We start from the raw sequence: 26,347 nt of genomic DNA, 5'->3' as shown, positions 1-26,347 counted from the left end.
GAGTGATCCTGGAAAGGGAACACGGACCTGCCTCGGCACAGGGCGGGGCCCCAACACACACTTGTGTGGAAGGAGCCGTGTTACAGGTTGTTAGGGAAAGGAGGAGTGAGTCAGTGTTCGCACGCAATTAGTGAGGTATTCAAAAGGGAAGAATTACAAAGATCTTTATTTCTTAGCACACTCAAAAATAAATTCCAAATAAATTAAAACAAAATTTGTTAAATTCCAGAAAATTGAGGAGACTCTTAATGATGCAGGATAGAAAAGCATTTCTTAAAAATTTTAGGGGGAAATGGATAAATTTGACTGCTTTAAAACCTGTATACAACAAAAACACCATAAAGAGTATTAAAAAGTGAGCCACAGAATGAGAGAAGATGTTTGAAATAGATATTAAGACCTTCCTCCAATGACTAAGAAATGAAAACAGCCCAGTAGAAAAACGGGCACATGACAGGAGGAGGCAGTTCGCAGAAACCAGACAGCCCATAAACTTGGAAAAGGTGCTCATCTTCATTGGGAATCACAAATGTGAGTCCAACAGGAGGGTCGTACATTTCAGCCGCATCAACACGGCAGCACCGGGCGTCCGCCAGGGTGCAGGAGGCGGCCTGTGTCCTTGCGGGCGCGAGCTGGAAGGCCCGCTTTGCAGAGCAACGTAACGGGAGCTGATCAGATCAACGCTGTGCAGCACCTCGGACCCAACATTCCCCCCTCTGATTCTGTACTTCAGAGAAACTCTTGCACCTGTGCTTAACAGGACATATTCGAGAATGTTTGTTGCTGTATTGTTTGAATTAGCCAAAACTGCTGTTGAAAACCTTACTATTGAATAAGACAAAGAAAGTTATGTTACGTAGTTAAGTCCCTTGGAACAGCTGAAGTACACGCAGGAGAGCCACGTTCATCAGCGTGAGAAAACACCCAGAGCGGTGTGGAGCCCTGAACACAAAGTGCGAAGGCTGCCGTAACGTGCCAGCTTGGAAGACCAGCCGGCAGTCCCCGAGCCACGACATCCCTGATCCCACAGTCTGGGAGAGCCCTCCCTAAAAACCTAGTTATGTTTGGTGGCAGAATCCGAGCTGACCAGGCTCATTTGGTGCCATCCCCGGGACATTCCTCCTCGCCTGCCGCCTCCCTGCCCTGCTCCCCTGCTCTCCCGCTTGCCCTTTGCGGGGGAGGCAGCGGGAGCCGGCCAGGCGGAGGGACGGAAGGGGTCCAGGCTGGGCGGCCTCCTGTGGGCTCAGCGGTCCTGTGGGCCTGGCCCCTCCCACCCGGGCGTCCCTCTGTTGCCTGGCCCTGGGTGCATCTCTGTCCCTTCGTGGCTGTCCTGGCCTCGCCCACACCTGTGCAGATGGCCCCTCGTCCAGCTCTCCGGGAGCCCCTGGGGACCGTCAGCAGCCTCCCGTTGCCACCAGGCTCCCAGTGGATAGGATAGTTATGGTCTTTGTTGATCCCACTTGCTGTGAACAAAAGTATTCCTGTCTGGAAATCTTGAAATATCAAATTAAATTGAAGTGTAGACAAAGAAATACTTTATAATCTCTTATCATGAAAAAGAAGTATTTGGGGAAATATAGATTGTAAATGGTAAACTTGTCTCACAACTTCTCTGTGTTCTTTCCTCGTTTGTTTCCTTTTAAGTTGTACTATGAGGAAGATCATCCTCATCGTTCTGCTTTCCCTGCTAGCATGTGTGACTCTCAAACCGGAAGATAATGCACATCTTAGACTTGAAAGGAGCCACGCCGCGTCCCCTCTGGTCCCGAATCGCGGTGACCCCGTGCAGCTGGCAAGTTCTGGGTCCAGACTGGCCCCTGCCTTTCTCCCAGGCTCCTTGTACTCAGGCCGCCAAGAAGGTGGTGGGGAGGCACCCCAACCCCCCGCCCCAAGCTGTTTTGTTTTTCATTGTCTTGAGGAATTATGTCATTCTGACCCCTGGAAAATTTGCCGTCAGGTTAGTGTAAGTTCGTTTAGATGTTAGTGCACGTCATCTATAGACCATCAGTATTCGTCAGAAAATGGCCTCGCATAGTAATGACCCACTTAGGAGCTACGAGTGTCCTCGTACAGCTTCTGTATTCAGTCACCTGCGGGACAGTTACATTGGGAGAAACTGTAATGGGGGCATTTGTGCTTGCTATTTTCAGTTAGGAAAGGAGCCACTTTTTAAAAGATTCCCGCTTAGGGGGCGCTGGGTACCTCCGTCGGTAAAGCATCCGACCCTGTATTTCGGCTCAGGCCATGACTTCCGAGCCCCGTGTCGGGCTCTGTGCTGTCCATGTGGAGGCTGCTCAGGATTCTCTCTCTCTCCTTCTGCCATGCGCTCGCTCGCTCTCAAAATAAATAAATAAGCTTTAATAGACTTCCATTTACTAAAAAATGAATCATCAAGTGAGAGGTTTTGGCTTCATTTTAAATAAATGTCATCTGGTTTGGGATATAGAAACCACGTTAGTATGAAAAACCAGAGTAAGAGCTGAAGGCTTTTTATACGGTACGTTTTATTAGTTTTAATCATTTACGGAGAGTCTGTGTTCACAGAGTGCTTGCAAATAATTTTATTACACGTTTAAATGTTTCACTGGTGGTGGGTATCTGTGCATGGTGGACGTCAAAGAAGATAGGCGTCTTTACTGGGCAACGAATCTTTGTTTCACAAATATGTAAATATCCAGGATCAGATCTTCTCGTTTATGTAGCTTTGCACCCACACGGATTCTGTGTGTCTCTGAGGTCCGTCAGTAGATCACATGGGAGCTCATGGGGGTGGTTCAGTGTCAGGCAGCTCCGTATCTACTGTAGTGAAATCCCTTTTTTCCCCCAGGAAAATACCTCTTTCCTCATGTGTTAACTGCCATACTTCGTAACTTATACCTCCATACTTGATTTTTTTTTTTTAGTATGATTCCAACACGCATTGATTTTGTTCCTGCGTAAAGCACGGTTCTAGGTAATGGATGGGGTGAGCATGTCCCCGGTGTGTGGGACACAGGGAGAGGTGTGCCATTTCCAGACGGCCACAACATAACGGCCTCATCCACGAGTGCGATGGCCCACTGTGTGTGCGGCCTGTCCTTTTTTTCATTCACAAACCTCTGTTCCCTCTTTTTACAAACAGCATGTCCTTTTTTTTTTTTTAATACTTATTTTTGAGAGAGAGAGCACAAGGGGGGAGGGGCAGAGAGAGAGGGAGACAAAGAATCCCAAGCAGGCTCCAGGCTCCGAGCTGTCAGCACAGAGCCTGATGTGGGGCTCGAACTCCCAGACCGTGAGATCATGACCTGAACCAAAGTTGGCCACTTAACCGACTGAGCCACCCAGGCACCCCTACATTTATTCATTTTTGAGAGACAGAGAGAGATAGAGTGTGAACAGGGGAGAGGCAGAGAGAGAGGGAGACACAGAATCCGAAGTAGGCTCCAGGTTCTGAGCTATCAGCACAGAGCCCCACTCGGGGCTCAAACCCACAAACTGTGAGATCATGACCTGAGCCGAGTTCGGCCTATTCACCGACTGAGCCCCCCAGGGGCCCCCAAACAGCGTGTTCTTAATTCTGAAAAAGTGAGGAGAAGTTAACATTTTCGTATCTGACTGTGTGTATGTCTACAGTAAGTCTGTGTGGGGAATGTGAATACATATGTAGGTATATATATATGCTATACAAAACTTCATGTTCTACTTTTTTATACTTTAGTATCTTTTTATTAATATTTCTTAAACATTGTCCAATATTGAAGGGTCTTTACAAATATTTTCTAACTGCATCATCTGACGCTATTATAAATAATCCTGGGGTGGACCATCTTGTACAGAAATCTTCTCTACATATATGATTATTTCCTTAAGATAAATGCTGGGAGGAGAATGAGGTCAGAGTATGGGCAGTTTGTTTTTTTAATGTTCATTTTGAAAGAGAGTGTGAGCGGGGGAGGGGCAGAGCGAGAGCGAGAGCGAGAGCGAGAGCGAGAGAGAGAGAGAGAGAGAGAGAGAAAATCCCAAGCAGGCTCCATGCTGTCAGCACAGAGCCCAGTGTAGGGCTTAAACTCACGAACCGTGAGATCGTGACCAGGGCCGAAATTATGAGTCAGACGCTCAACTGACTGAGCCCCCCAGGCGTCCCAGAGAATGGGCAGTTTCTTAAACATTGTCCAATATTGAAGGGTCTTTACAAATATTTTCTAACTGCATCATCTGACGCTATTATAAATAATCCTGGGGTGGACCATCTTGTACAGAAATCTTCTCTACATATATGATTATTTCCTTAAGATAAATGCTGGGAGGAGAATGAGGTCAGAGTATGGGCAGTTTGTTTTTTTAATGTTCATTTTGAAAGAGAGTGTGAGCGGGGGAGGGGCAGAGCGAGAGCGAGAGCGAGAGAGAGAGAGAGAGAGAGAGAAAATCCCAAGCAGGCTCCATGCTGTCAGCACAGAGCCCAGTGTAGGGCTTAAACTCACGAACCGTGAGATCGTGACCAGGGCCGAAATTATGAGTCAGACGCTCAACTGACTGAGCCCCCCAGGCGTCCCAGAGAATGGGCAGTTTGGGGGCTCTTGATACATTCTTTTTCAGGAAGATGATACCGTGTGTACATTTGCCAGCAATATGCACACGCCTTTGCCATAGTGAATCCTTGTCTGTCCTGACTTGTATCTTCTTCAGAAATCGTGTTTTCTCATTTCTTAGGCTAACAATGGCATTTGCTGCTTCTTTGTTTTTTGGCTAATGAAAATCAATCACTAATAAGTTATAATTTATGTTTCTTTCATTATTAGTGTAGCTTTTTTTACTGCCTTTTTGTAGTTGCGTGAATTTACTATTTCATAATTTCTTGTAACAAACTCACATGATAGGTACGATACTGTAGGAATACTTTTAAAAGTTAAAAAGCGTCCTCTAGACAAGGCCATTGTCCCAAGAGCTTACCTAGAGGGAAGTGGGACACAGTCACTGTTAAAGTGACCTTGGACACTGGGCTGTGTTTAATGTGCACGCAGAGTGGATGAGACAGACTGTATCCCACAGCAGGTGTTTCTTAGCCCTCTTTTCATTGTTGGCCCCTGAGGAGCATTTTGCAACATATTCTCCTAATTGCTCACCTCCACCCTCAACCCCACGTGAAATAAAATACTGAGGAGGAAGATTCTGTCGGGTGGGGTTAATGTTTGGAGGTCCATTAATCGCCGTTACCCAAGAACGGGATTCCGTCCCCCTGGGGGGGGCCGTCTCCCCCCAGGCACGTGCGTGCCGGCGAATCAGGAACGGGCAGGAGGGGCGTCGCGAAGCTGGAGTCTGAGTTGGGGGTGGGGTGGTGGTCCCGGCAGCCCCTCCTCGCTAGAAGCCGGGGTGACAGCTGTGACGCATGAGAGCACGGACAGCTGACCGGCAGGGACGGCAGTCCCAGCCGCATCACAGACTGTGCCCTCGTTTCCGCCTGCGGGGTGGCCGGCTGCGGTGACAAGCGGGTGACGGGGCGCGCGTCCCCCGCTGGCCGGAGGTCGCACAGGTGGCAGTGGGAGCTAACGGGTGTCTGCCTGCTTCTCCTCCCTGCCACCCTTCCCCCACCTGGTGACGTTGGGCCGCCAGGTCTCCGTGGGGCCACGGCGCCCGGGGAGAAGTGGCACGCCCCAGCCGGGTGCGCGTACTGGCGGGAAGGTGATGGCCCGCCTCCCGGGACCTTCAGCGCCGCAGTCCATCCAGCCTGCTCGGCTTCTGTGGTGGCTCCCCGGGCCTTTCTGAACGGGCCCTGCCTCTTGCGAACCTCCAGCCCTCCCTGGCTCCTGGCTGGAGCAGACAAGTGACCCCCCGCCCCAGCTCAGAGCAGAACGGGAGGCCGTGGGACAGAAGCCTCGCTCCTGGGGCAGACGTGCACCTCGTGCGCCTGCTGAGACGTGCGTCCAGAGTCCTTCCCTCTCGACTCGCGGGACCTCGCGCTGTGGATCGTCCTTCCCAGTATGCGGCCAGCCTCCCTGCAGCCAGACCCTTCTCGTCGCCACTCGGTTGCAAACAGGCACAGATGAGGCAGCACCGCCTCGCCTCCTCCCTCGCCTTCACAGGGTCCCCCGGCTCCCCGCTCCCCTGCCCGCGGTCCACCCGTGTCTCTCGGTCCGACTTCCCGCCCCATCTGCCCATCGCACCAGCGCTCGGCGAGGCCACCGGTGATTCTGCTGCCGCTGTGCCCGCCGCCTCTGGAGCCCTGAGGACTGTCCCCTCCCTGCACCCCAGACCCACATCCTTCCCCCCCCCCCCGGCCACCCCCTGCACGTGCAGACCCCGCACTGCCCCGGGGCAGTGCCCTCCTCTCTTCCTAACCTCAGACCCGCACGGAAGCGGCTGGTTTTCCTCTTCCTCGTGAATGTCTCAAAGGCCCTCAGATTCATCGTTGTCGGAACCGAATTCCGGATTCTGAGCTCTGACCTTTGCCAGCCTTCCCCGTCTCCATGACCGCTTCACCGCCCTCGGGCGGCACGTCAGCTCTCAGACCCATCCTACAGCCCCGCTCCCCGCGTCAGGTCGCCACTCGGCCGTGTCCCTTGGCCTTGTCCACACGCCCACGCTAGTACAAGCCATCTGCAACCGTGCTTTTCAGGCTTGGGACGGGCGTTTTCTCGTGACTTTTCAATCTTCAGCAGACTGAAACTTACCCTTTTTTTTCTTTAATTGTAGAGAGGGTGTGAGCAGGGGAGAGGAGGAGAGGGGCCACGGGAGGGAGGGAGAGGGAGGGAGAATCCCAAGCAGACTCCATGCTCAGCACAGAGCCCCACGCCGGACTCCATCCCGTGACCCCGAGATCATGACCTGAGCCAAAATCAGGAGTCAGATGCTCAAGCCACTAAACCACCTAGGCGCCCCCCAGACCGAAGCTTCTGTAAAATTCCATCTACATTAACAATATGAAAAACACGTACCGGGTACAAGCCCCCTTTTGTCACTGTGTGTGACAATAAGTACTCTGTCGAGTGGCTCTAGAAGTTTCTGTTCCTCCACCTTTCTCGCTCGGGACCAGTCATAAGGGGGACGTGGTCCACAGTCTCCCTGGAAGTGGCAGTGGCCAGGCCTGGGTGGCGCCTGGGAGTATCTTAGGCTCGGGGGGCCCCTCAGTCTCTGGGGCAGCCACTCAGCTCTGCTGTGACCGCACCTCCTTCGTGGGAGCCCAGAACGAGCCTTAGACAACACGGACCACGTGTAGGAGGCTGGGTCCTGGAACTGTGTGCAGACCATGTACCGCGTGGATAGGGCCTGTGGACCATACACAGGTCGCCAGCATCAGGCCTGGACACCGGCTTCACCGACACCTGCTTCGCCCCTCAGGTTCATGCGTCATCCTCACAGGGGCTGATGTTTCTGGAACGTGAGCCTGACGTGTTGCCGGTGCCCTTGGAAGCCTCCGGAGGCTGGCCTGGCCTTACCTGCCCCTTGACCACACCTGCACTGCCCGCCCCTACCTGCCCCTCATCCTCCCCCGCCAGGCCCCCTCTTACCACCGCACCTCTCTCAGACCGCACCGGCCTCCTCCCTGCCGTCGCTCGTGTCCCCACAGCCCCCACTCACACCAGGCCTTTGCCCACTGGAGCTCCCCTCCTGCCCTCCTCACTGGGCTCATTTCCTGGGAGGCCAGCTGAAGTCATTTCCCGGGAGGACTGCCCTGAGCACTCAGTTCAGATCTGACGCCACCAGCAGGAGAGGCCAGCATGTGTGACAGAGGCAGTTGGGAAGAGAGCAATAATTAATTGCCCCTGCATACAGGATCTGCTTAGAATGAACATAGAACTGATTTGGACTTGGCCGAATAGCTTTCCCATTTGCAAGTCTAGAATATACAGCCGCACTTGTGATTCTCCCCCAGCAGTCGGAGCACCCCCGTCGGCCCAGACTTCCACCTGAGGGGCCCTCAGGGCTGCTGTCAGGAGGGTCCGGAATCAGCAGCCGGGCCCGTGCTGTCTGGGTCCTCGCCCCCACTTGGGGTTCCGCCTGGGAGGGGTGGGGTGCCCACAGGGGCACTGCGTGCCTCGGTACCTGGAGAGGTGGGGGACTGCTCCAGTATCTGTGCGTTAAACAGCATCGCGTCATTCCCTTGCTCGGAGCCCTTCCGAGGCTCCCCAGCCCCTCAGGATGCATCTGGATCTCTCGTGGCCTGAGGCCTTCCTCGCTGACATCCCATTCTTGCCCACACCTGCGCTCTCACTGCCTGTGTGCCTGCCGTCGGGGTCCCGGGATCGACCGGGGTCCCTCGGGCACTCTGTCTCCCCCTCGCCTGGAGGGTCCTACCCCTGGCGGACCCCGCTGTTCCTCCTTCACATCTGGCTCCAGCAGCTTTCCGTTCCCTGACATTAAGTCCGGCCACCGGGTGACGTGCACCGTGGCACCTGCTTCAGAAAGCACTTGGGGTACGTGCACAATCACTTGAGTGATCACTTTGTTTCGTGTCCACTCAGCCAGCTCTTTGCCCACCTGGTCTGTACGTCCGTCGGCCACACACGTGACCGGGTGCGTCTGCTGTGTCCGAAGCTGGTTGGCGCCTGTTGCGCTGAGGAGATACGTAGATAGGAGTGAGCGTCCGCTTTTTGCTTCTTAAAACGCCCGCCGGAACATTCTCTCTGATAACATGTTCCCCTGCATTTGCCTGCTGGCCCTCCTGTCTTCATTGCCTCGGGGTCAAAAGACAAACACAGTAAGTCCAGGTTGATCGGCCGGCACGTCCCTATCAGCCATCTTTTTTCGTCTTGGTAAAATAGAATTAAACATTTAGCATATGAAGCCACTCGTTTTGTAGACACATGCAGATCTTCCCAATACAGATAAATGTGTCCGGCACATAGCATAAAATTAAGTTATTAACTTTAAATTTGTGGAAGTTACAAAATGAAGTTATCTGGATGAAAACGGAAAGCAGTGTTCTAGATCGGGGGGGGGGGGGCTTTCCAACAAGAGTTCTCCTCCCCGTGTTCTGCCGGTTGTTCAGTGTTAACATTTGTAGGGTTTGCTCATCTCTTGCTTGGTGTCCTTCTTGCCTAATTACACACGCAGCGGTGACAAGTGGCGTTGCGCTCAGTCCCTGCCGCCGTCCGGCCTCACTGTCCTCGCCCGCGGTGGCGGGAGCCGCCCCGAGCCCAGCAGGTGCCGTGTGTCCGAGTGGCTGCGATTTGGTCACGTATCCCCTGTGTCTTCCAGAGCTGCAGGAACTGGAGGGCAGCGGTCGACCTGTGCGGGCGCCTTCTCACCGCCCACGGCCAAGGCTACGGCAAGAGCGGGCTGCCCACCAGCCACACAGCAGACTCGCTGCAGGTACGGCCCCTTTGGGTGGTCGAAACGTGGGGACACAGAAGGCGCCCGACCTTTCGTGCCACTGAGAAAACCCTGAGACGAAGATGGGCTTTCGTAGCCCAGATTGCACGTCAGTACGGCTGACTCCGGCCTTTCTGGCCCGATGGCGCGGACGCGAGCTGATTTCCCACCGTGCCTCCGGCCCCTCGGAGCTGACCGCTCACCCTCGTCGCACGGCCCTCTCTGACATGCGCCCCTCCTGACTCCGTGCCCTTCAGTGCCCTCCCCAGACAGGGTTCTGTCCACGGCTGCCCTCCCTTCACACCCGCGCCCACTGGACTCCTTCTCCTGCCCGACAGGATTGTCCGACTGAGACGATTAGACGAAATCACTCATGTCGTTCTTACCAAGCTCAGGAGTCTTCTCAGAAATGCGCGGTTAGGCAAATGTGCAAAGAAACAAAGTTTGGCCTTTGTTCGGATGCACTGGAAATCAAGCTCTGCTACCAACTTCGTAGTAAACAGGGATTTCTGAACTTGACCCACGTAGGCAACCTGTCGTTTCCCTTATGTTTTGTGTTTCAGCTTTGGTTTGTGAGGCTGGCGCTACTGGTGAAGCTGGGCCTCTTCCAGAACGCCGAAATGGAGTTCGAGCCCTTTGGAAACTTGGATCGGCCAGATCTCTATTACGAGTACCACCCTCAAGTGTACCCGGGCCGGAGGGGTAAGGCAGTGGCGCTCCCCGTCCGTGCCTTTGCGTGCGTTGGCTTGGCTTGGCTTGGCTTGGCTTGGCTTGGCTTTGCACCCGAGTGTCCTCCCTTTTCCTTCCGTATCCGGGCCGGAAACCTCAAGTAAGTAACCCAGCAGCGAGCCCTGACTTACCGAATGACCTCGCTGGGTTTTCTCAATGCACTTCCGCGGACGTAGCGGCCGGTGCAGCCATCTGAGGCACCTGCTACGGGACAGCAGTGAGATTCGGTGTAAGCACCGGTGGTGGGTTTTTTCAGACTTTCTGACTGTGCTCCGGAGTGAAAGATAGTCGTACATCGTGACTTACTGCAAACATACGCATAGAAACAAAACAAAACCCCCTTGCAACAGTACTTACTCTGTGCCATTTTCTCCTAGTTCTGTCCTGATTTAATTTACTTAAAAGTCTGGTTGCAGTCCCCAGGGAGCCCCGCCATCATCTGGAAAACCTGGGCTGCAGCACGGAGCAGCTGTCAGGAGGCAGGAAGTAGGGATTGCGGGAGGGAGAGCGCAGGTGACAGAGAACCTTCCGGGGCACGAGCAGCTCAGGTGGAGTGAATGCTTCTGGGCAGAGAGCCTCAGAGACGTGTTAAAACCCCGCAGATGTTCCTGTGAAATGTAAACCAGCTTCAGGAGGACTTGCAAGAGGCCGCAGACGTAGTCACTGGGGGCAGGGCTCTGCAGTCAGACTTCCTGTAGGTCCTGCCTGCACTTCCTGCAGTGCCTCTGTCCCAGCACCCTTTCCAGGACAGCAGCGGTGATTCCAGGGCGTCGCGAAGATCGGGCAAAGCCACTTATGTAGGTTGCTCAGAGCGGGGGCTTCTGCCCGGTAATTACTGCGTTTTGGCTGTTTTTTGTATTCTGTTCTTAATTCGTCAGTAGACACCATATCTTACCGCCACCAAGATCGCCTGGTCAGCACTTGCGGGATGTAACAGGAATGACAAAGAAAAGTTCTGGTTCTCAGGGAACCCAGAGCCTGATCGGAGGTAGAAAATATAAAATCGTAACCTGACAAGGGAGGACAAAGGCCCGACGAATAACGAAGATAGGGGTGCCATAGAGTTTTCAAAAAAATTAAGTCAACTTCTTACTTGGTTAATATTAGAGGTAGGTAAATAGATGAACTGAGACTAGAAGGAAAAACACATTTCTCAGCTTCTGTCTGTGTTGTTTTTCCTTAAAACAGAAACACTGTTTCTGTGGAAGGGACAGAAGGAGCAAGCCTTCTGCATTCTCGGGGCTTTCTCCTTCATCGTGTTTACTCCCCACAGGGTGGGGAGTTGCGTAGACTCGGGGTCAGGAAGGGGACAGCAGGGCCCCGTCTTGAACTTCTTCCCAGCCAATGGCCTGTCAGGTCTGGCGGGGCACAGACGAGAGCCAGGAGCCGCCGTGAGTGGAGCCTTCTCGAGGACGCCCCAGCCGCCTGGTGTTATCCCAGGCAGAGGAGGTGGGACAGGGGGTGCCGGGCTCCCCGTCGGTCCTGCCACTGCTCGCGGCTCACGTCTGCCTTAGGTCCCGGCCGGACTCTCCCTGACTCTCTCCCCACGCTCCAGCTCCGGAAGCCCCAGTGGCTTGTTGGTGCAGTCTAGCTGTGGGTGAGCCCCGCATCCCCCCTCGTGCGCTGGAAATCCTGGAAATTCAGACCACGCCCTTTGGAGGGTGCAGCCTTCTCTGGTAGCTCAGGGCACACTTCTCTGGCTTGTAAATTAATCGTGTCCTTTCTCGTCTACACTTTCCAGCCATTTGAGGTCCCTCCCTTCCCTGGAAGGTGATGAGCAAGCTTCCACTCTAGAAAGGAGTGAGTCTCCTTTTAATTTTAATTTTTTTAATTTTTTTTTAATGTTTATTTATTACTGAGCGACAGAGAGAGACAATGCAAGCAGGGGAGGAGCAGAGAGAGGAGGAGACACAGAATCCGAAACAAGCTCCAGGTTCTGAGCTGTCAGTACAGAGCCCGATGTGGGGCTCGAACCCACTGACGGCCGAGATCATGACCTGAGCTGAAATCCGACGCTCACCCAACTGAGCCACTCAGGTGCCCCGTCTGTGGCCGCTTCTTAACCACTCTGATGGAAAGGTGCCCAACAGAGAGGTTCGGGGCAGTATCCAGGAGGGATGTTTGGGGATATTTCTGCCCAGTAAATCAAGAGAAGATAGGGTATTCTCACACTTGTCACGAGGAACAGCTGTGTTCCCTTCAGCGTAAACAGTGTTTCTCCCCACCCGCCTGGCCGCAGCCCTGCCCCTGCTGTGTGGTCCTGCCATGGGGCAGAAGGCTGCACCCTCGGCCAGCCCAGGGGGTTGGCAGCTGGCGTTGATGGGTGTCTCGTCCTCAGCTGACAAAACTCAGCTCTGAGTTCACAGGCCCGTCTCCCAGTGGCTCTGAACCACCAGCTACCCCAAATGCTTCGATTTCTGTTCCCCTTGAGGTCCAGAATTGTAGATTCAGAAGGACTGTTCGTGCATCAGCCGCTTCTGGACTTACCACGGGTGTGGAGGAATGCGTAAGAGACGAGAAGGCAGGTATTTCCTGTGCTGGCCGGTGACAGCCTTCAGCCCCTCACTACGTCCGGCCTTTCGTCTGAAGGCTCGGCCCCCGCCCGTGTGCCCTCTTCTGTGACACCGTGCTGGAGTCCTGGAGACTCTGCCCCTCTTCACCGTCTCTGAAGAGAGACGTAGGTGGAGCTGGTCCGAGCTGCCTGCATAATGAGGAGCGAGATTGCAGGGCCAGGTGTGGACTCCCTGTCATCCTCAGCCTCCGTTTTGAGGACATACCTTCCCAAAGATGTGCGGACAAGAGAGGCTGCTTCTGACCCCGCCTGAAATTAAATTGCATGGGGTACCGACAAAGAGAGGATGGTAGCCATGCATCATTAAGCAGCTAATTTAAGTTATGAAGTAGACATAAATCCTACGTACGTTTCAGCTAAAGCGTGCTAACATTCATCCACAACGATATGCTGAATGCTTACTAATTTTTCTTCTCGTTTTGGGGTGTAACCAGCATAAATGTAAGTTTTGCTTCATTCGCTCGTTTTAGCTTGCAGTATATAAGCGAAGCAAGTCATTAAGATGTGCTTACAGAGGAGGCTATAACAACGCAAATAAGTAACTTTTATGAATGAGCTTTAATATATTTTATTTAAATATTGGGCATAATTTTTACCCACTCAGAATATTCATTGCAAGACATGTAATGAACCATGAGTACAAATCATGAAGTGCTGTGTTTTGTTTTTTTCGATTTTCACCCAAGAAAGGAACAGTAACGGCAGCTTTGTACATTTCTCCCACATCTGTAGCAATTTCGTAGTTTCCGCCTGTCTCGAGGGCACAGTGTGTGTGTTTCAGAAACTCAGCACTGTCTTTTAACAGGTTGTTTGAATTCTCCCCCTTGCTGGAAAGAAAGAACAGCGGCGAGCAGCCCCAGGCTGGACCCCGTCCCCCCACCCCCGCCCTGCTGCCCTCCACCGCACCTTACTGCTGCCTCCCTTCTGATGCCGTACGTCTGTCCCTGTCCCTCGGGGCCCAGAGGTTGGGGGAGGAGCTGCTTCATCAGGCTCTTGCTCAGACTTCAACAGCTGGGTGAGAAGCGGCCGCTCAGAGCTCAGACTCCGTGTTTAGCAGCAAGACGGCGGATTATGAGCAGACTTGAGACAGTAGGGTCACACCCGGCCACCGAGCTCTCCCCGTACTTGTCACCAGGTGCAGGAAACTCAGACAGTCAGTGCTGGTGGCGAGAGTAGAGGATGTCAAAGCAAGAAGGAAAATTGAGCTCCATGGTGACACCATGTGACCTCTGTGCCCAGGACAGAGAAAAAGAAAGGTAAGTGTTTGAAACAGAAGTCCCCTAGCTGTGAGTTCTAATTGTGTCCGGTAGGGTCCTCTTTCAACTGCTCAGGATGCCATCATTGCAGGCTGCCTGGGGAGCTCAGTCCATTGAGTGACCGACTTCAGCTCAGGTCACGGTCTCGCAGCTTGTGAGTTCGAGCCTCGTGTCGGGCTCTGTGCCGACAGCTCGGAGCCTGGAGACTCTTCGGATTCTGGGTCTCCCTCTCTCTCTGACCCTCCCCTGCTCACACTCTGTCTCTCTCTCTCTCTCTCTCTCTTAAAAATAAGTAAACATTAAAAAAGTTTTTTTAAAAAAGTAACAAGCCCAGAGCAGTTACGTCTGTGTCATTGGAACTATGCCATCAGGCTGAAACGGGCGAAGACCCCTACCATACAGCTTTCTGAAATGCGGTCCTCGCTGAGCCCCAGTGCGCTGTTGCCGTGAAGCCCTGTGGGCCTGGAGGCGGCTTTACCGGGAGGACCTATGAGCAGGAGGTAGATGGAGGGTGTATGGCGGCTAACCTGCCTCTGCCTGGAGCTGCGGAAAGCCGACACGGCCGTGCAGAACGCCCCGGGCCCCCACGGGCCCCGGATGTACCCCGAGCCCCTTAGCTGTGTAACACAGACAAGACGGAAGAGCAGTAGGCTTGGCGAGCGGTTCCCCCGTGGTCCCCAGCCGTGCCACCTTGGACCCTGTAGGCAGACCCCCCGGGACCTCCCTGCACACCCCGGGGAGCCCACTGCCACCCCAGCTTTTGAGGTGGAGGTGACAAGGGGAAATGGCAGGGGGGGGTCACAGGCACCAGCCTTTACCCAAAATGAAAAAGGTTTTGTTTTTGTCTGTCTTTAACGTTGACAGCTGTGGAATTAATGCTTGGTGTCAGGGCTTCAAAATACCTTTCCAAGCACGACACCCTGTTTCACTTGTGAGAATCCTTCCTCACATGCCTGTGATCGCCTCCTCCCTTTAATTTGCTTTTAATCAAGTTGTTTTTATTTTGTCATTTTTAACACTAGAACAGACCACTTTCCTCTCTGAAGGGTTTCTGTCGGTGAGACTCGTAGACAGGGATTGCATCCGTGGATGACGTAACTAGATCATTCGTTGTGTCTCTGGGTTAGCGTCTCTGGCGTGGCACGTTTGTCACTGTTGATGGTGCTGGTACCGATACGTGATTATTGGCGACGGTTCACTCCGTGTTGTACGTCTTCTTTGCATTTCTGTCTTCAGAAACGATGACCCGGGCGCGCTTCTGACATAGGTGGTGTATCCAGTCATTCCGATTCGGCCTGTTGCGGGACACTAAGATTTTCCAGAATCCCACCACCGTTTTTTATAATCTGCTGCTTGGAATTCTCTCTCTTGTTCGAAAGAAAGATGGTCAAACACACAGCACTTTGGGTTTTCAAAGTACTTCTCGGGCATGAAAGAGTTCGCTTGACTTCCTCTGTAGCTGGAGGAGAACTTTGAAGCCAAACAATGGGAAATAAGTCTGTTTGATGACCCTCGGTGTGATGTTTCGGAAAGGCAGTGCCTCCTCCGATGCCGAGTTCGGGTCTGTGCGTCCAAGTTATTAGAGTTCATTGTGAAGATACCGTATGAAATCGTATTTCAGGACGTGATCGTTACGGACGACCAAGTCAGACCAACACTGATGGGGCAGGCACTTGAACCGCGTGCTTCACATCTGCACCCTTCCGTCACCTACCCAGTCCTCTGGGAGTGGCGGTAAAACTGCCGGGGTCTCCTGTCCTCTCCTGCCCTCCCTCCAGAACCCCGAAGTTTGAGTTTCTGGTCGCAGGTCTAAATTTGGAAACTTTTTGGAGTGCCTGGGAGGCTCAGTTGGTTGAACATCCAACTTCGGCTCGGGTCATGATCTCACGGTCCGTGAGTTCGCGCCCCATGTCGAGCTCTGTGCTGACCGACCGCTCAGAGCCTGGAGCCTGCTTCCGATTATGTCTCCCTCTCTCCCTGCCCCTCCCCTGCTCGTGCTCTGTCTCTCTCTCAAAAATAAACATTCAACAAAAACATTTTTTAACAAGTAAATAAAAGTGGAAAAAAATTTTTAACACATAACTATGCATGATGGCTCAGGATTAATTGTTAATCCTGTTTCAGATGTCTTACTTTTTTTTTCCGTGACAAAATCAATGCACCTCCTCTGCTTAGGTTAGACTTCCAGTTTATGCTACGTCAGAACTTGGGGGCATTTATCACTCAAAGTGCATTTCCAGTCTTTTCTCAGAACAAATCATTATAGACACGGAAGTAAGCGTTCCATCTGGGTTCCGTTCCTGTCGTTAGAACACCCGTGGAAGGCCTCGTCTGAACCTGTCTCCCACGGGAAACGCCGTGGTTACGGTCAGTACCGCGTGGATCGGGCACAGCCGCTTTAGGCTCGTGTGGGCACGGTGTGGTCCAGTCCGCAGCGTCTGCCCGTGCCACGCGGCACCAGGGCAGCAGTGAACCTCCCACTCAGCTAATAAATCCTGCAGGGTGCTTCAGGACTTGCTCTGTACGGTTCTGGGCTCGTTATGCTTAAAAAGCAGCACGGCCGTTGTAGGTTGAGGGTCATTTCATGGCGAAGGTGAAGGGCGCTGTGTTCTCTCTGAGACATAGACATCCAGTGACCTGAGCGGCGGAAGGAGAGCCATCAATGACAGCAGCTCCTCGGCGTTCTGTAGGGGAATCAAGGCAGACAGGAAACCGGCAAAGCAGGGCGAGATGTGGGGGGAATCACGTGCAGAGCAGTGACCCCTGCGGGAGGTCCTACGTGACCTGGACGTGACACGGAAGTCCCTGGGCAGAGGCCCTTTGAGTGAGTGCTGTTAACGCAGGACAGAGGGCCCACGCGGTCCCGTTAGGTGCTCTCTGCGGGACAGCTGCACACCTGGGCCTCACAGCAGCGTGGCCGCCTCAGGCCCCCTGCTGTGCAGGTGACAGAAAAGACCCCAGGAGGACGCCATCCGCCCAGCACACGCAGCAGGTGAGCAGCGGAGGTCCAGGCCGTCTGCACGGCAGGGCTGCTGCCTCCTGAAGCGAGGGGCACATCCCTCCCCAGAGAAGCTCCCGTGCCTCCTGTGGTCGGTGTCCTTTGTCGCTGCCCAGCACGGAGGCCCGCTTCTCTCTGGCGCCCTCCTCCCCGGCTCCCTGAGCCGGCCGCGTGGGCTCACTGCCCTGCAGAGGCTGTAGGCATCCGTGTCGGAGGACCGTTTGCATTTCGTGTTTCCTGAATGATTGATGGGGACGCTGCTGCCAACCTAGATCTGGGCAGGTCGTGGCTGTGCGTGGGTGGGGATCTTCCGGAAAAAGCACATCCTCTGGGAAGAGCTGGTCCTTGCAGATTTTGACCAGCCCTTCATTTCGGGGCTCGCTGTCCCTGCAGGAGAGAGGCCTCCGGGCTCGCGTGGAAGGCGTGCATACGTCATCGTCGTCCTGCTCAGCCAGCACCGCCTGGCCCGGAGGGTATCCCGGAGTCGCAGCGTCAGACGCAGGGAGGCCGGGTTTGTGCAGACCCAGGGAATCGGCGTAAAGGTGCTTCTACCTGTGTGTCTTCGAAACAAGCAAAACCAAGTCCTCGTCATTGTGAGGAAAGCGGCTTCTGCCTGTGCTGTGCGGAAGGGGCAGTGGCTCGCCCGGGGACAGTGGTCATGTTGTAGGTCCAGGCCCGGGCCCGGCCTGCACAGCAGACGGTGCTGACTTACGTCAGCCTGTTCAAGCTGGAACCAATCCACGGCGTCTCTCCACCTGGTGCTTTTTCGTGTTTTGTCTCTACGAACAGTCTGTTCTTTTTCTAGGAAGGGGCGTTGTTTTCTTTCTGATTTGTTTCATTTTTCTCTTTCCCATGAGGCTGGGAGGTGTGCGCCTTCCTTTCATTTTCTAAAGCTGTTCAAGACCTTCTCGGTGGTACCGGGAGAGAAGAGGAGGAACTCTGTCTCCTTGTGCGGCCCTAGCTCCAGGTGTGCCTCAGAAGGTCACAGGTAGGGACAGAGCTTAGGGGAGCCACACTCGGGCTCACTCTCACCCGCCCACTTTCTGTCCTCAGCTCCCAGATTCAGTCACAGAGCCGTGCTTGTCGTCACCTGCCGCTGACGTCTGTGGCGTGGCGTGGCGTGCTGCAAGGGCTCGGGGTTGGCGGGGCGGGTGCGGACGAGCGGGGACAGGGGTGCCCACAGACCCCGTGCGCAGAGGGAGCTGATGCGAGGGGGCAGCACGGCCAGCGCGTGGGGACGCGGTAGCTCTCCTGCCGCAGAACCCCGAGCGCGTTGTTGTAGGTTCCGTTTCCTGTCTGGAAGGGAGGACCCGTGAACAGAGGAGCGGATGGCCTGGTGGCAGCGAGGAAGCCAGGAGTTCCGTGGACCTGTTCCCTCTGTTACTCCAGGGCGAGGGAGGACGCGTCAGTATTTCTAAGATAACGTGCTGAAATTTTTTAAAAACGTGTTAAAATTTAGTTCTAGGAGAATTTTTGTTCCACGAGCATTAGTTCTGGACCTTATTCATGTCCCCACATTCAAGGAAGAACAGAGCAGATTTTGTGTTTTCCCTCCTGAGAAGCAGCCGTGGGGGGAGCGGTGCCCGCGGTCACCTGTGCAGGGGCCGGCTCCGCGCAGGACGGACACACGCACGGTCTCTGCGCTTCCCCGGCCCCTGGGCCCTGTCGTCTCGGCACGCGGCAGGGAAACAACACGGACCTGAGGAGGAGGCGTCGGCTGTGCGGCGTCTGAGGACAGTTGTACGAGATGCCGACTGAGGGCTTTCATCTGGCCCTGTGAGCCAGGACGTGGTCCCGCGGCACATTTGTGCAAATCCAGATCACGGCTTCACAGTCGCCTTTGGGTCGGCACACTTGGGTGTCACGTCAGCGAGGCTGTGGTTCAGAGTAGGGCTTCTCCAGCTTACCTGTGCACCCAGACCCCCGGGACCCTGTCAGGTGGACGCTCTGACCTAGGTCTGGGGGTCCCGGGGTGGGGCCGAGACTGCGCTCTACCAGGGCCCCGGGGCTGACGCTGCGGGGTGGAGGGACCCCTCTGAGGGGCCAGGTGTCGTGTGTTTCCCGTAGGGTTTGCTGTGAGCTTTGAGCCCTCCTGGGTGTATCCTTGTTCTCCAACATCTGCACATTCTCCTTCCTGCTTGCCTGTTTTTATGCAGTTGAGTAAAATAACTTTGATCTGTTCTTTATCTCTTTCAGCTAAAAAATGAATATTTCGTTCAAAGCTGTGAACTTCGAAGCTACTCTGCTATACAGAAAAATTACATTTTCAAACTACAGACCGCTTTGCTGTGGTTTCACTATAAAACTGCATGCGTGACCACTGGCATTGCAAAGTCCACGTACAAAGTAGTTGGTACTTGGAAAGTATTTTCCATAGAATTAAATCCATATCTACTTAGGTCCTTAGGTCAGCCCATTAAAGCCTGTTCACCCGTTAAATGTACCTTGAATAAAGTATTAATATTCCTCTTTCGACTATAACTGGCTACGACGTTTAGTATTCCTAAGGAAAAAATACTTTTTTTTTTTAATGTTTATTTATTTGGGGGGAAGAGAGAGAGAGCACACTCAAAAGAGCAGGGGAGGGGCAGCGGGAGAGAGAATGCCAAGCAGGCTCCATGCTGTAGAGCCCAGTATGTAGAGCTCCATACTGTAGAGCACAGAGCCCAACGCAGGGCTCGATCTCACAAACCATGAGATCATGTCCTGAGCTGAAATCAAGAGTCAGATGCTCAACCGACTGAGCCACCCAGGCGCCCCTGTGGGGTTTTTTTTATTATTATTATTTCTAATTTGAGATCCCAAACCCTTTTTCTTTAAAGAATGGATCTAATTTTATTTTTATTCATGTGGCCATTCACATATCCCGACAGTGCTTACTGAAAATTACATTTTCCTTCAGTGATTTGGGGATACTGTCTTGTCCAGTAAATTCTGTGTGCGGTTGGGCATGTCTTTTCTTTTTTCAGTAAATCATCTTTACTTTTTCGGATTCTTTAAGGTTCACGGTAAAGTTTATTTAGCATTACAGAGAGTTCCATATGCCCTCTCCTCTGCGTACGATTTTATTAATATATTATCAACATCTGTAAACATCTTGTGTTCCTGTGCTAAATTTGTTACGATAGATGAACCTATACTGATTGGTCCATTATGATTAAAATCCATTAGTTTAGAGTTCACTCCTGGTGTTGTATGTTCCGTGAGTCCGGACAAGTGGGCAATGATGCGTACCCACCATTATGGTACCCTGCAGGATAGTTTCCCTGCCCTCAACGTCCTCTGTGTCCTGCCTGCTTGTCCTTCCCCCCCCCCCCGGCCCCTGGAAACCGCTGATCTGTTTGCCTCTTCAGTTTTGCCTCTTCCAGATTGTCTTATTGAGACGGGTTTCTCTTACATGGTGGTGTGCCTTTAAGATTCCTCCAGGGCTTCTTGTGGTTTGCTAGCACGTATCTTTTGATTACTGAAAAATACTCAATTGGCTGCGTGTACCCGTATCAAAAGACGTCTCGGCTGCTTCTGGTTTGGGGCAGTTACGAACAAGGTTGCCGTCGACGTTCTCGTGCAGGATTTTGTGCGGACGCGGATTCTGCAGTTACTTGGCTAAGCGCCTGGAGCACTGTTGCTGGCTCCTACGGTAAGCCCGGGTTTGGTTCCGCTGTACCTGCCAGGCCGTCTTCCCGAGCAGAGCACCATCTTGCGCTTTCCCCGGCGATCAACGCCATTTCCTGGTGCTCCTCATCTCCGCCAGCGTGTGGTGGTGGCATCTTGCCGGACTCCCCATTCCAGCGGGTGTCTGCTGGTGTTTCACTGCCGTTTTGGTTTGCAGTTTGCAGGTCCCTAATGACAGATGTGTGACGGGGAGCATTTCTCATGCTTATTTGCCATCTGTATACCTTCGTTGAGGCACCTGTTCAGATCTGTTGTCCATTTATTAATTGAGTTGTTTTCTTGTTGATTTTTAAGAGTTATTTGTATATGTTGGATACAACCCCTTTCTTCATGAGATGTGCATTTTGCCAGGATTTTCTGTCACTTCTCATTCTCTTGACATGGTCTTTTACAGGGCAGTTCTTAATTTTAATGAGTCCCAATTTTTTTTCTTTCACGGATCGTGTTTTTGTATCTAAAAAGTTATCACCGAACCCGGGTCACTTAGATTTTCTCATATGTTCTGTTCTAGAAGTTTCACAGTTTTGCATTTTACGTTTAGGTCTCTTACCCACTTTGGGTTAAGTCTCGTGAAGGATGAAGGTCTGTGTTTCGATCGATCCCCCATGTAGATGTCTGGTCGTCCCAGCACCATTTGTCAAAGGGACTGTCCTCCCTCCATTGACTTCCCTTTCCTCCTTTGCTGAAGATCAGCTGGCTGGGTTTAGGAGGCCTGTTTCTGGGCTCTCTGTTCCCATCCATTGAGGCGCTCGTTCTCTTCCTTTGCTGGGGTCACAGTAGCTTAATAGTAAGTCTTAAAGTTTGGGGTGTCCGTTCTCCAGCGTTGCCCGTGTCTTCAATACTGTGTTGGGTTTTTACGGTCTTTGCGTCTCCACCTAAAGCAGACCGCCGCCGGTACGCCGGTAACCTGGGGGTTTTGACTGCGGTTGCACTGAATCTGCTGGGGGAGCTGCGAGGAACGGACACCCTGGCAATGTTACATCTTCCTGTCTGTCAACATGGAGCGTCGTTCGGTTCGTTCACGTCGCCTTTGACTTCTTTCAGCAGAGACTTCGAGTTTTCCTCACACAGTTGTAGCTATTCTGTCAGATTCACCTCTTACTGTTTCATTTGTATCGGTGCTAACGTCAAGGGTAATATGTTTGTAATTTCGAATTTCAGTTCATCGCTGGTATGGCAAGTCAGACCGACTGACTCATGTATTATCCTCGTATCCTGTTCCCTTTAGTTGCTTATGTTTGGGAGGGCTTTTTGTTTGGTTCTGTTGCATTTTCGTGTCAGTCTTTTGGGATTTTCTGCATAGACGATTTTATCATCTGCATAGAGGGTTTTATTTCTTCCTTTCTAATCTGTACATCTTTTCCTTTTTTTTTTTTTTTTTTGTCTTATTGCATTAATTAGGGACTTCTAGTATGATGTACAATAGGAGTAAAAAGAGGACATCCTTGCCTTATTCATGATCTCACAGGGAAAACGTCTAGTTTCTCATCATTAAGTACACCCGGAACTCAACACCCGGAAAACAACTAATCCAGTGAAGAAATGGGCAGAAGACATGAATAGGCACTTTTCCAAAGAAACATCCAGAAGGATGACAGACAGATGGCAAGATGCTCACCATCAGTGTCTGTTGGGTGATTTTTAATAAACAGTGTCTTTCAAGGAATTGGTCCATGTCATCTAAGTTATGAAATTTGTGGACATAGTTGTCCTTAATATTCCTTTATTACCCTTTTAGTGTCTGTGTGGTGAGTAGTGATGTGTCCCTCCGTTTCATTTCTTTTTTTTTTTTTAATGTTTATTTATTATTGAGAGACAGACACAGAGTGTGAGCAGGGGAGGGGCAGAGAGAGAGGGAGACACAGAATCCGAAGCAGCTCCAGGCTCCGAGCCGTCAGCACAGAGCCCAACGCGGGGCTCGAACTCCCCAACTGCCAGGTCATGACCTGAGCCGAAGTCAGACGCTCAACCAACTGAGCCACCCAGGCGCCCTCCCTCCCTTTTATTTCTAATATTAGTGTTCATGTCTTCTCCTCTATTTCTTTGTTAGCCTGGCTAGACATTTATAAATTTTACTCATTTTGTCAGAAAAACAGCTCTGAGTTTTGTTGATTTCCTTTGTTGGTTTCCTGTTTTCAGTGTCATTGATTTCTGCTTTAATTTTTATTTCTCCCCTTTCTCTTCTACACACCCTGCCTTTCAGTAGTGTTCTGAGATGGAAGTTTAAATGATTGATTTTAAGATCTTGTCTCTTTTCAAATATATGTGTCTAATGCTATAAAATTCCCTCTTAGCACTGCTTTTCCTGAATCTCACAAACTTTGATAAGTTGCATGTTCATTTTCACTTAAGTCCCACATGTGTTTGCATGTCGTTTTAAATGCAGAAACTTCCGGGGCGCCTGGGTGGCGCAGTCGGTTAAGCGTCCGACTTCAGCCAGGTCACGATCTCGCGGTCCGTGAGTTCGAGCCCCGCGTCGGGCTCTGGGCTGATGGCTCGGAGCCTGGAGCCTGTTTCCGATTCTGTGTCTCCCTCTCTCTCTGCCCCTCCCCCGTTCATGCTCTGTCTCTCTCTGTCCCAAAAATAAATAAAAAACATTGAAAAAAAAATAGTTTAAATGCAGAAACTTCCTCGGGTACATGGGCATTTGCCAGGGTGCAGAGCAGATAGCTCCCTGCCACCTGTTCATATATTCAGCTCGTTTCTAAAGTGGGTCTGGGAACTTGCAGTAGAATGTTTGTTTCTGTGTTGATCTGACAGAGTTTGAAGAGTTCTAGAGATCTTCTTTCTCTGCAGGTGAATTCTGACCCACACGGGAGCGATTGTCACCTGTTCTTTACGTGATATGAAAGGGTGTATCACTTCCCGTGTCAGCACAGTCCCACATTTAGTGATGCTGATGTCAAGACATCTTTCTTTCTAGGAAGCCAAGAACAACTCATTCCAGAATGTAAACTCAGTCATCCATCGTTTTTAGACAGGAATTATTTAGTGTCATCAAGAAAGAAATTTTTTTCAAAAAAAAAAAAATTCAGACATTTAAAATTCAGTAGTTGTCATCTTTCTTTTGTCCGGACTTATAATTGCAATACAACCTATTTTCTGTCGAGTTCCTTATTTTCACCTTCCCTTTTAGATCTTTCTTTCAGTCTCTGGTAAAGACCCTAGAGCGTCGTACAGTTCCAAGAGGACTAAGCACAGGCGAAAAGTCATGCTAGCGTGGCCCGTGGCAGACCCTCCCTGGTGATTAATGCTTAGGCCGAGGGACAGGCTGGGGCACAGAGATGCTGCGTCGCTTACAGGTGTCACACAGCTTGTTTTCTGACCGTCTTCCAAACCGTATTCGGGATCTAAATACCGACGCCTTCGGTCTGTGTTCAGAAGCCCTCTTCTGACTGTGTGACCGCCCCGTGTTGTCACTTCCATATCCACGGTCTCCTTTATAATCAGCACAGGCCGTTTGATCATTTTGACGGTTTACGTGTACTCCGTGTATATACCAGGTGTCAGATTCCAAACCGTATCAGAAGAGAGATTCACAAAAAGATTCCCTTCTTCCGAGACCTGACGCAGCCCCTTCAATTCCCGTGCGTGAGCCCTTCTTCAGAGCGCCACCCTCACTCCCCCGCAGCGCGCTGGCAGGGCTGCGTGGCCGTGAATTACCCCCTGCAGGGTGGCCCTGGGGGTGGAGCTTTCACGTGTGGCTCCCCCGCCTCCCGTCGGGGCACCTGTGAGGTAGACCTTTCCCTCCAGAGCTGCGCACACGCACCCACGCAAACCACCGAATCAGGCTCAGCGACGTCCTCGGGACCTGGGCCTGAGACGCGTCTTCGCTCACTTTCCTCCCCTGCTCCCCCGTGCCTGGCGGGCCTCCTTTCGGGGTCGGCTTGTGGGCAGCCTTCTGTTTGAGCTTGCCTCCCTGAACGGAAAGAAAAGATGCGGCGGCTTTCGCCGCGGGAGGGCACAACCTCTGGTTTCTACCTGGTTACAGCACAGCTATGGAAACAGTAGGGACATCGCCTTCGCCTTTGGTCCTTGTGGCGCTTTGCCGAGAAAACCGGCATACATCTTACGACCGACACCATTGCAGACTTAACCGAGAAAGGAAGGCGTGCTGGCGTCCCTCCGCTGCCACATCGGCAGTTCCCTCCCGCAGGCGTGTTCGGCGCGAAGGCGTGCTCACTTACCGCCAACTAACTAGCTTGGCTTTGCTCTCGTCCCAGGCTCCATGGTGCCCTTTTCGATGAGGATCTTACACGCGGAGCTTCAGCAGTACCTGGGGAACCCGCAGGAGTCACTGGACAGGCTGCACCGAGTGAAGGCCGTCTGCAGCAAGGTACCGATGGTGCCCGGGTGGGCCGTTCTGGGACTCCCCCCCCCCCCCCGCCTGGCGGAGAACCCCCTCCCTTCCCCTTCCTTGGAGGGAGCAGCCACGTCACTCTCTACCCAATCCACCCGACATCCGCCGTCACCGCTTCCTGCGGGAAGGCGGGGGACCCAGTTCATCGTGACCGTGGTATTCTTGCCTGTCGAAGTTGTTGTTGGGGGCAGAGGATGCAAAGCTTGGGGCCTGAAATCCTTCTTCCTTAGTATTTGTTGTTGTTGAAGAAGAACTGACATGACAAACCATATTCGTACCAGGTGTAGAACCCAGTGGTTCAATGTCACGTACGTTAGGAAACAGTCACCGCAACAGGTCTGGTTACCGCTGGTCACCGTGGAAGGTCATGAAAGTGTTAGTGACTGGCTCCCCATGCTGTACATCACATCTCTGTGTCTTACTTACTTTGCATCCGGAAGGTTGACACCTCTTCATCCCGTTCATTTCATCCATCCCCCTCCCTCTGGCAGCCGTCGGTTTGTTCTCTGTGTGTCCGAGTCGGTTTCCATTTTGTTTGTATTTCAGGTTGCACGTGTGGGTGGAGTCATACGTATCTGTCTTTCTCTGACTTATTTCACGTAGCCTAATAGCCTCTAGATTCATCGGTGTTGTCACAAGTGGCATCATTTCATTCTTTTCACGGCTGAGTAATATTCCATTGTATGTATATACCCTACCTTTTTAATCCGGTCGTCCGTCCGTGGACATCTATGACGTTTAACTTCCAAATCTTGACTGTTGTAAATAATCCTGTAATGAACACAGGGGTGCATATATCTTTTTGGATTAGCGTTTTCGTTTTCCTCAGATAAGTGCCCAGAAGTAGACTGCCGGATCGTAGAGTCTTCCTCTTTTCAGTTTTGAGAGAACCTCCGTATTGTTTTCCGTGGTGGCCGCACGGTTTGCAGTCCCTCCAGCAGTGCACGGGGCTGCCTTTTCTCCCACCGCCTCACCAACACCTGTTAGTTCTTATCTTTCTGATCCAAGCCGTTCTGACAGGTGTGAGATAACACCTCGTTGTGGTTTGGATTTGCATTTCCATGATGATTGGTGATGTTGAGCATCTTTCCGTGTGCCCGTTGGCCGCCTGTGTGTCTTCCCTATCTAGCAAAATGTCTCTTCGGGCCCTCTGCCTGGCTGGGTTTTTTATATGGAATTTTATGAGCTCTTTGTATATTTGGGATGTTAACTCCTTATCAGATACGCCGTGTATTCAGTGGATTGCCATTTCATTTTGTTGATGATTCCCTTTGCTGTCAAAAGCATTTTAGTTTGATTTAGTCCTTTTTGTTTGTTCTTGCTTTTTTATTGTCCTTGCCTGAGTAGACAGATCCAAAAATATCACCAAAACCAGTGTCCTACAGCTTACTGCCTATGTTTTATTCTAGGAGTTTTATGGTTTCAGGTTTTATATTTAAGTCTGGAATCCATTTGGAGTTCATTTTTGTGGA

At 52.1% G+C, this 26,347-nt stretch overlaps 1 protein-coding gene across 5 annotated transcripts in view; it reads left to right on the top strand.

The window, feature by feature from the left end:
- Positions 1-26,347, top strand: part of TRAPPC12 (trafficking protein particle complex 12) — an 85,773-nt gene that overhangs the window by 22,522 nt on the left and 36,904 nt on the right. For all 5 annotated transcript variants that reach the window (XR_004343454.1, XR_004343453.1, XR_004343452.1 and 2 more), the window contains exons 4-6: positions 9,175-9,288; positions 9,852-9,990; positions 24,739-24,851. Coding sequence is in view for 2 of the 5 variants with exons in the window: in XM_030311721.2 (XP_030167581.1) it covers positions 9,175-9,288; positions 9,852-9,990; positions 24,739-24,851 (366 nt within the window). In the remaining 3 variants the exon portion in view is untranslated. The remainder of the gene's footprint in view (positions 1-9,174; positions 9,289-9,851; positions 9,991-24,738; positions 24,852-26,347) is intronic.

This window comes from Lynx canadensis, chromosome A3 (assembly GCF_007474595.2).
Source record: "Lynx canadensis isolate LIC74 chromosome A3, mLynCan4.pri.v2, whole genome shotgun sequence".
NCBI classification, from domain to species: Eukaryota; Metazoa; Chordata; class Mammalia; order Carnivora; family Felidae; genus Lynx; species Lynx canadensis.
The sequence above is the reverse complement of the archived record's forward strand: the minus strand, read 5'-3'. Positions and strand labels throughout refer to the sequence as shown.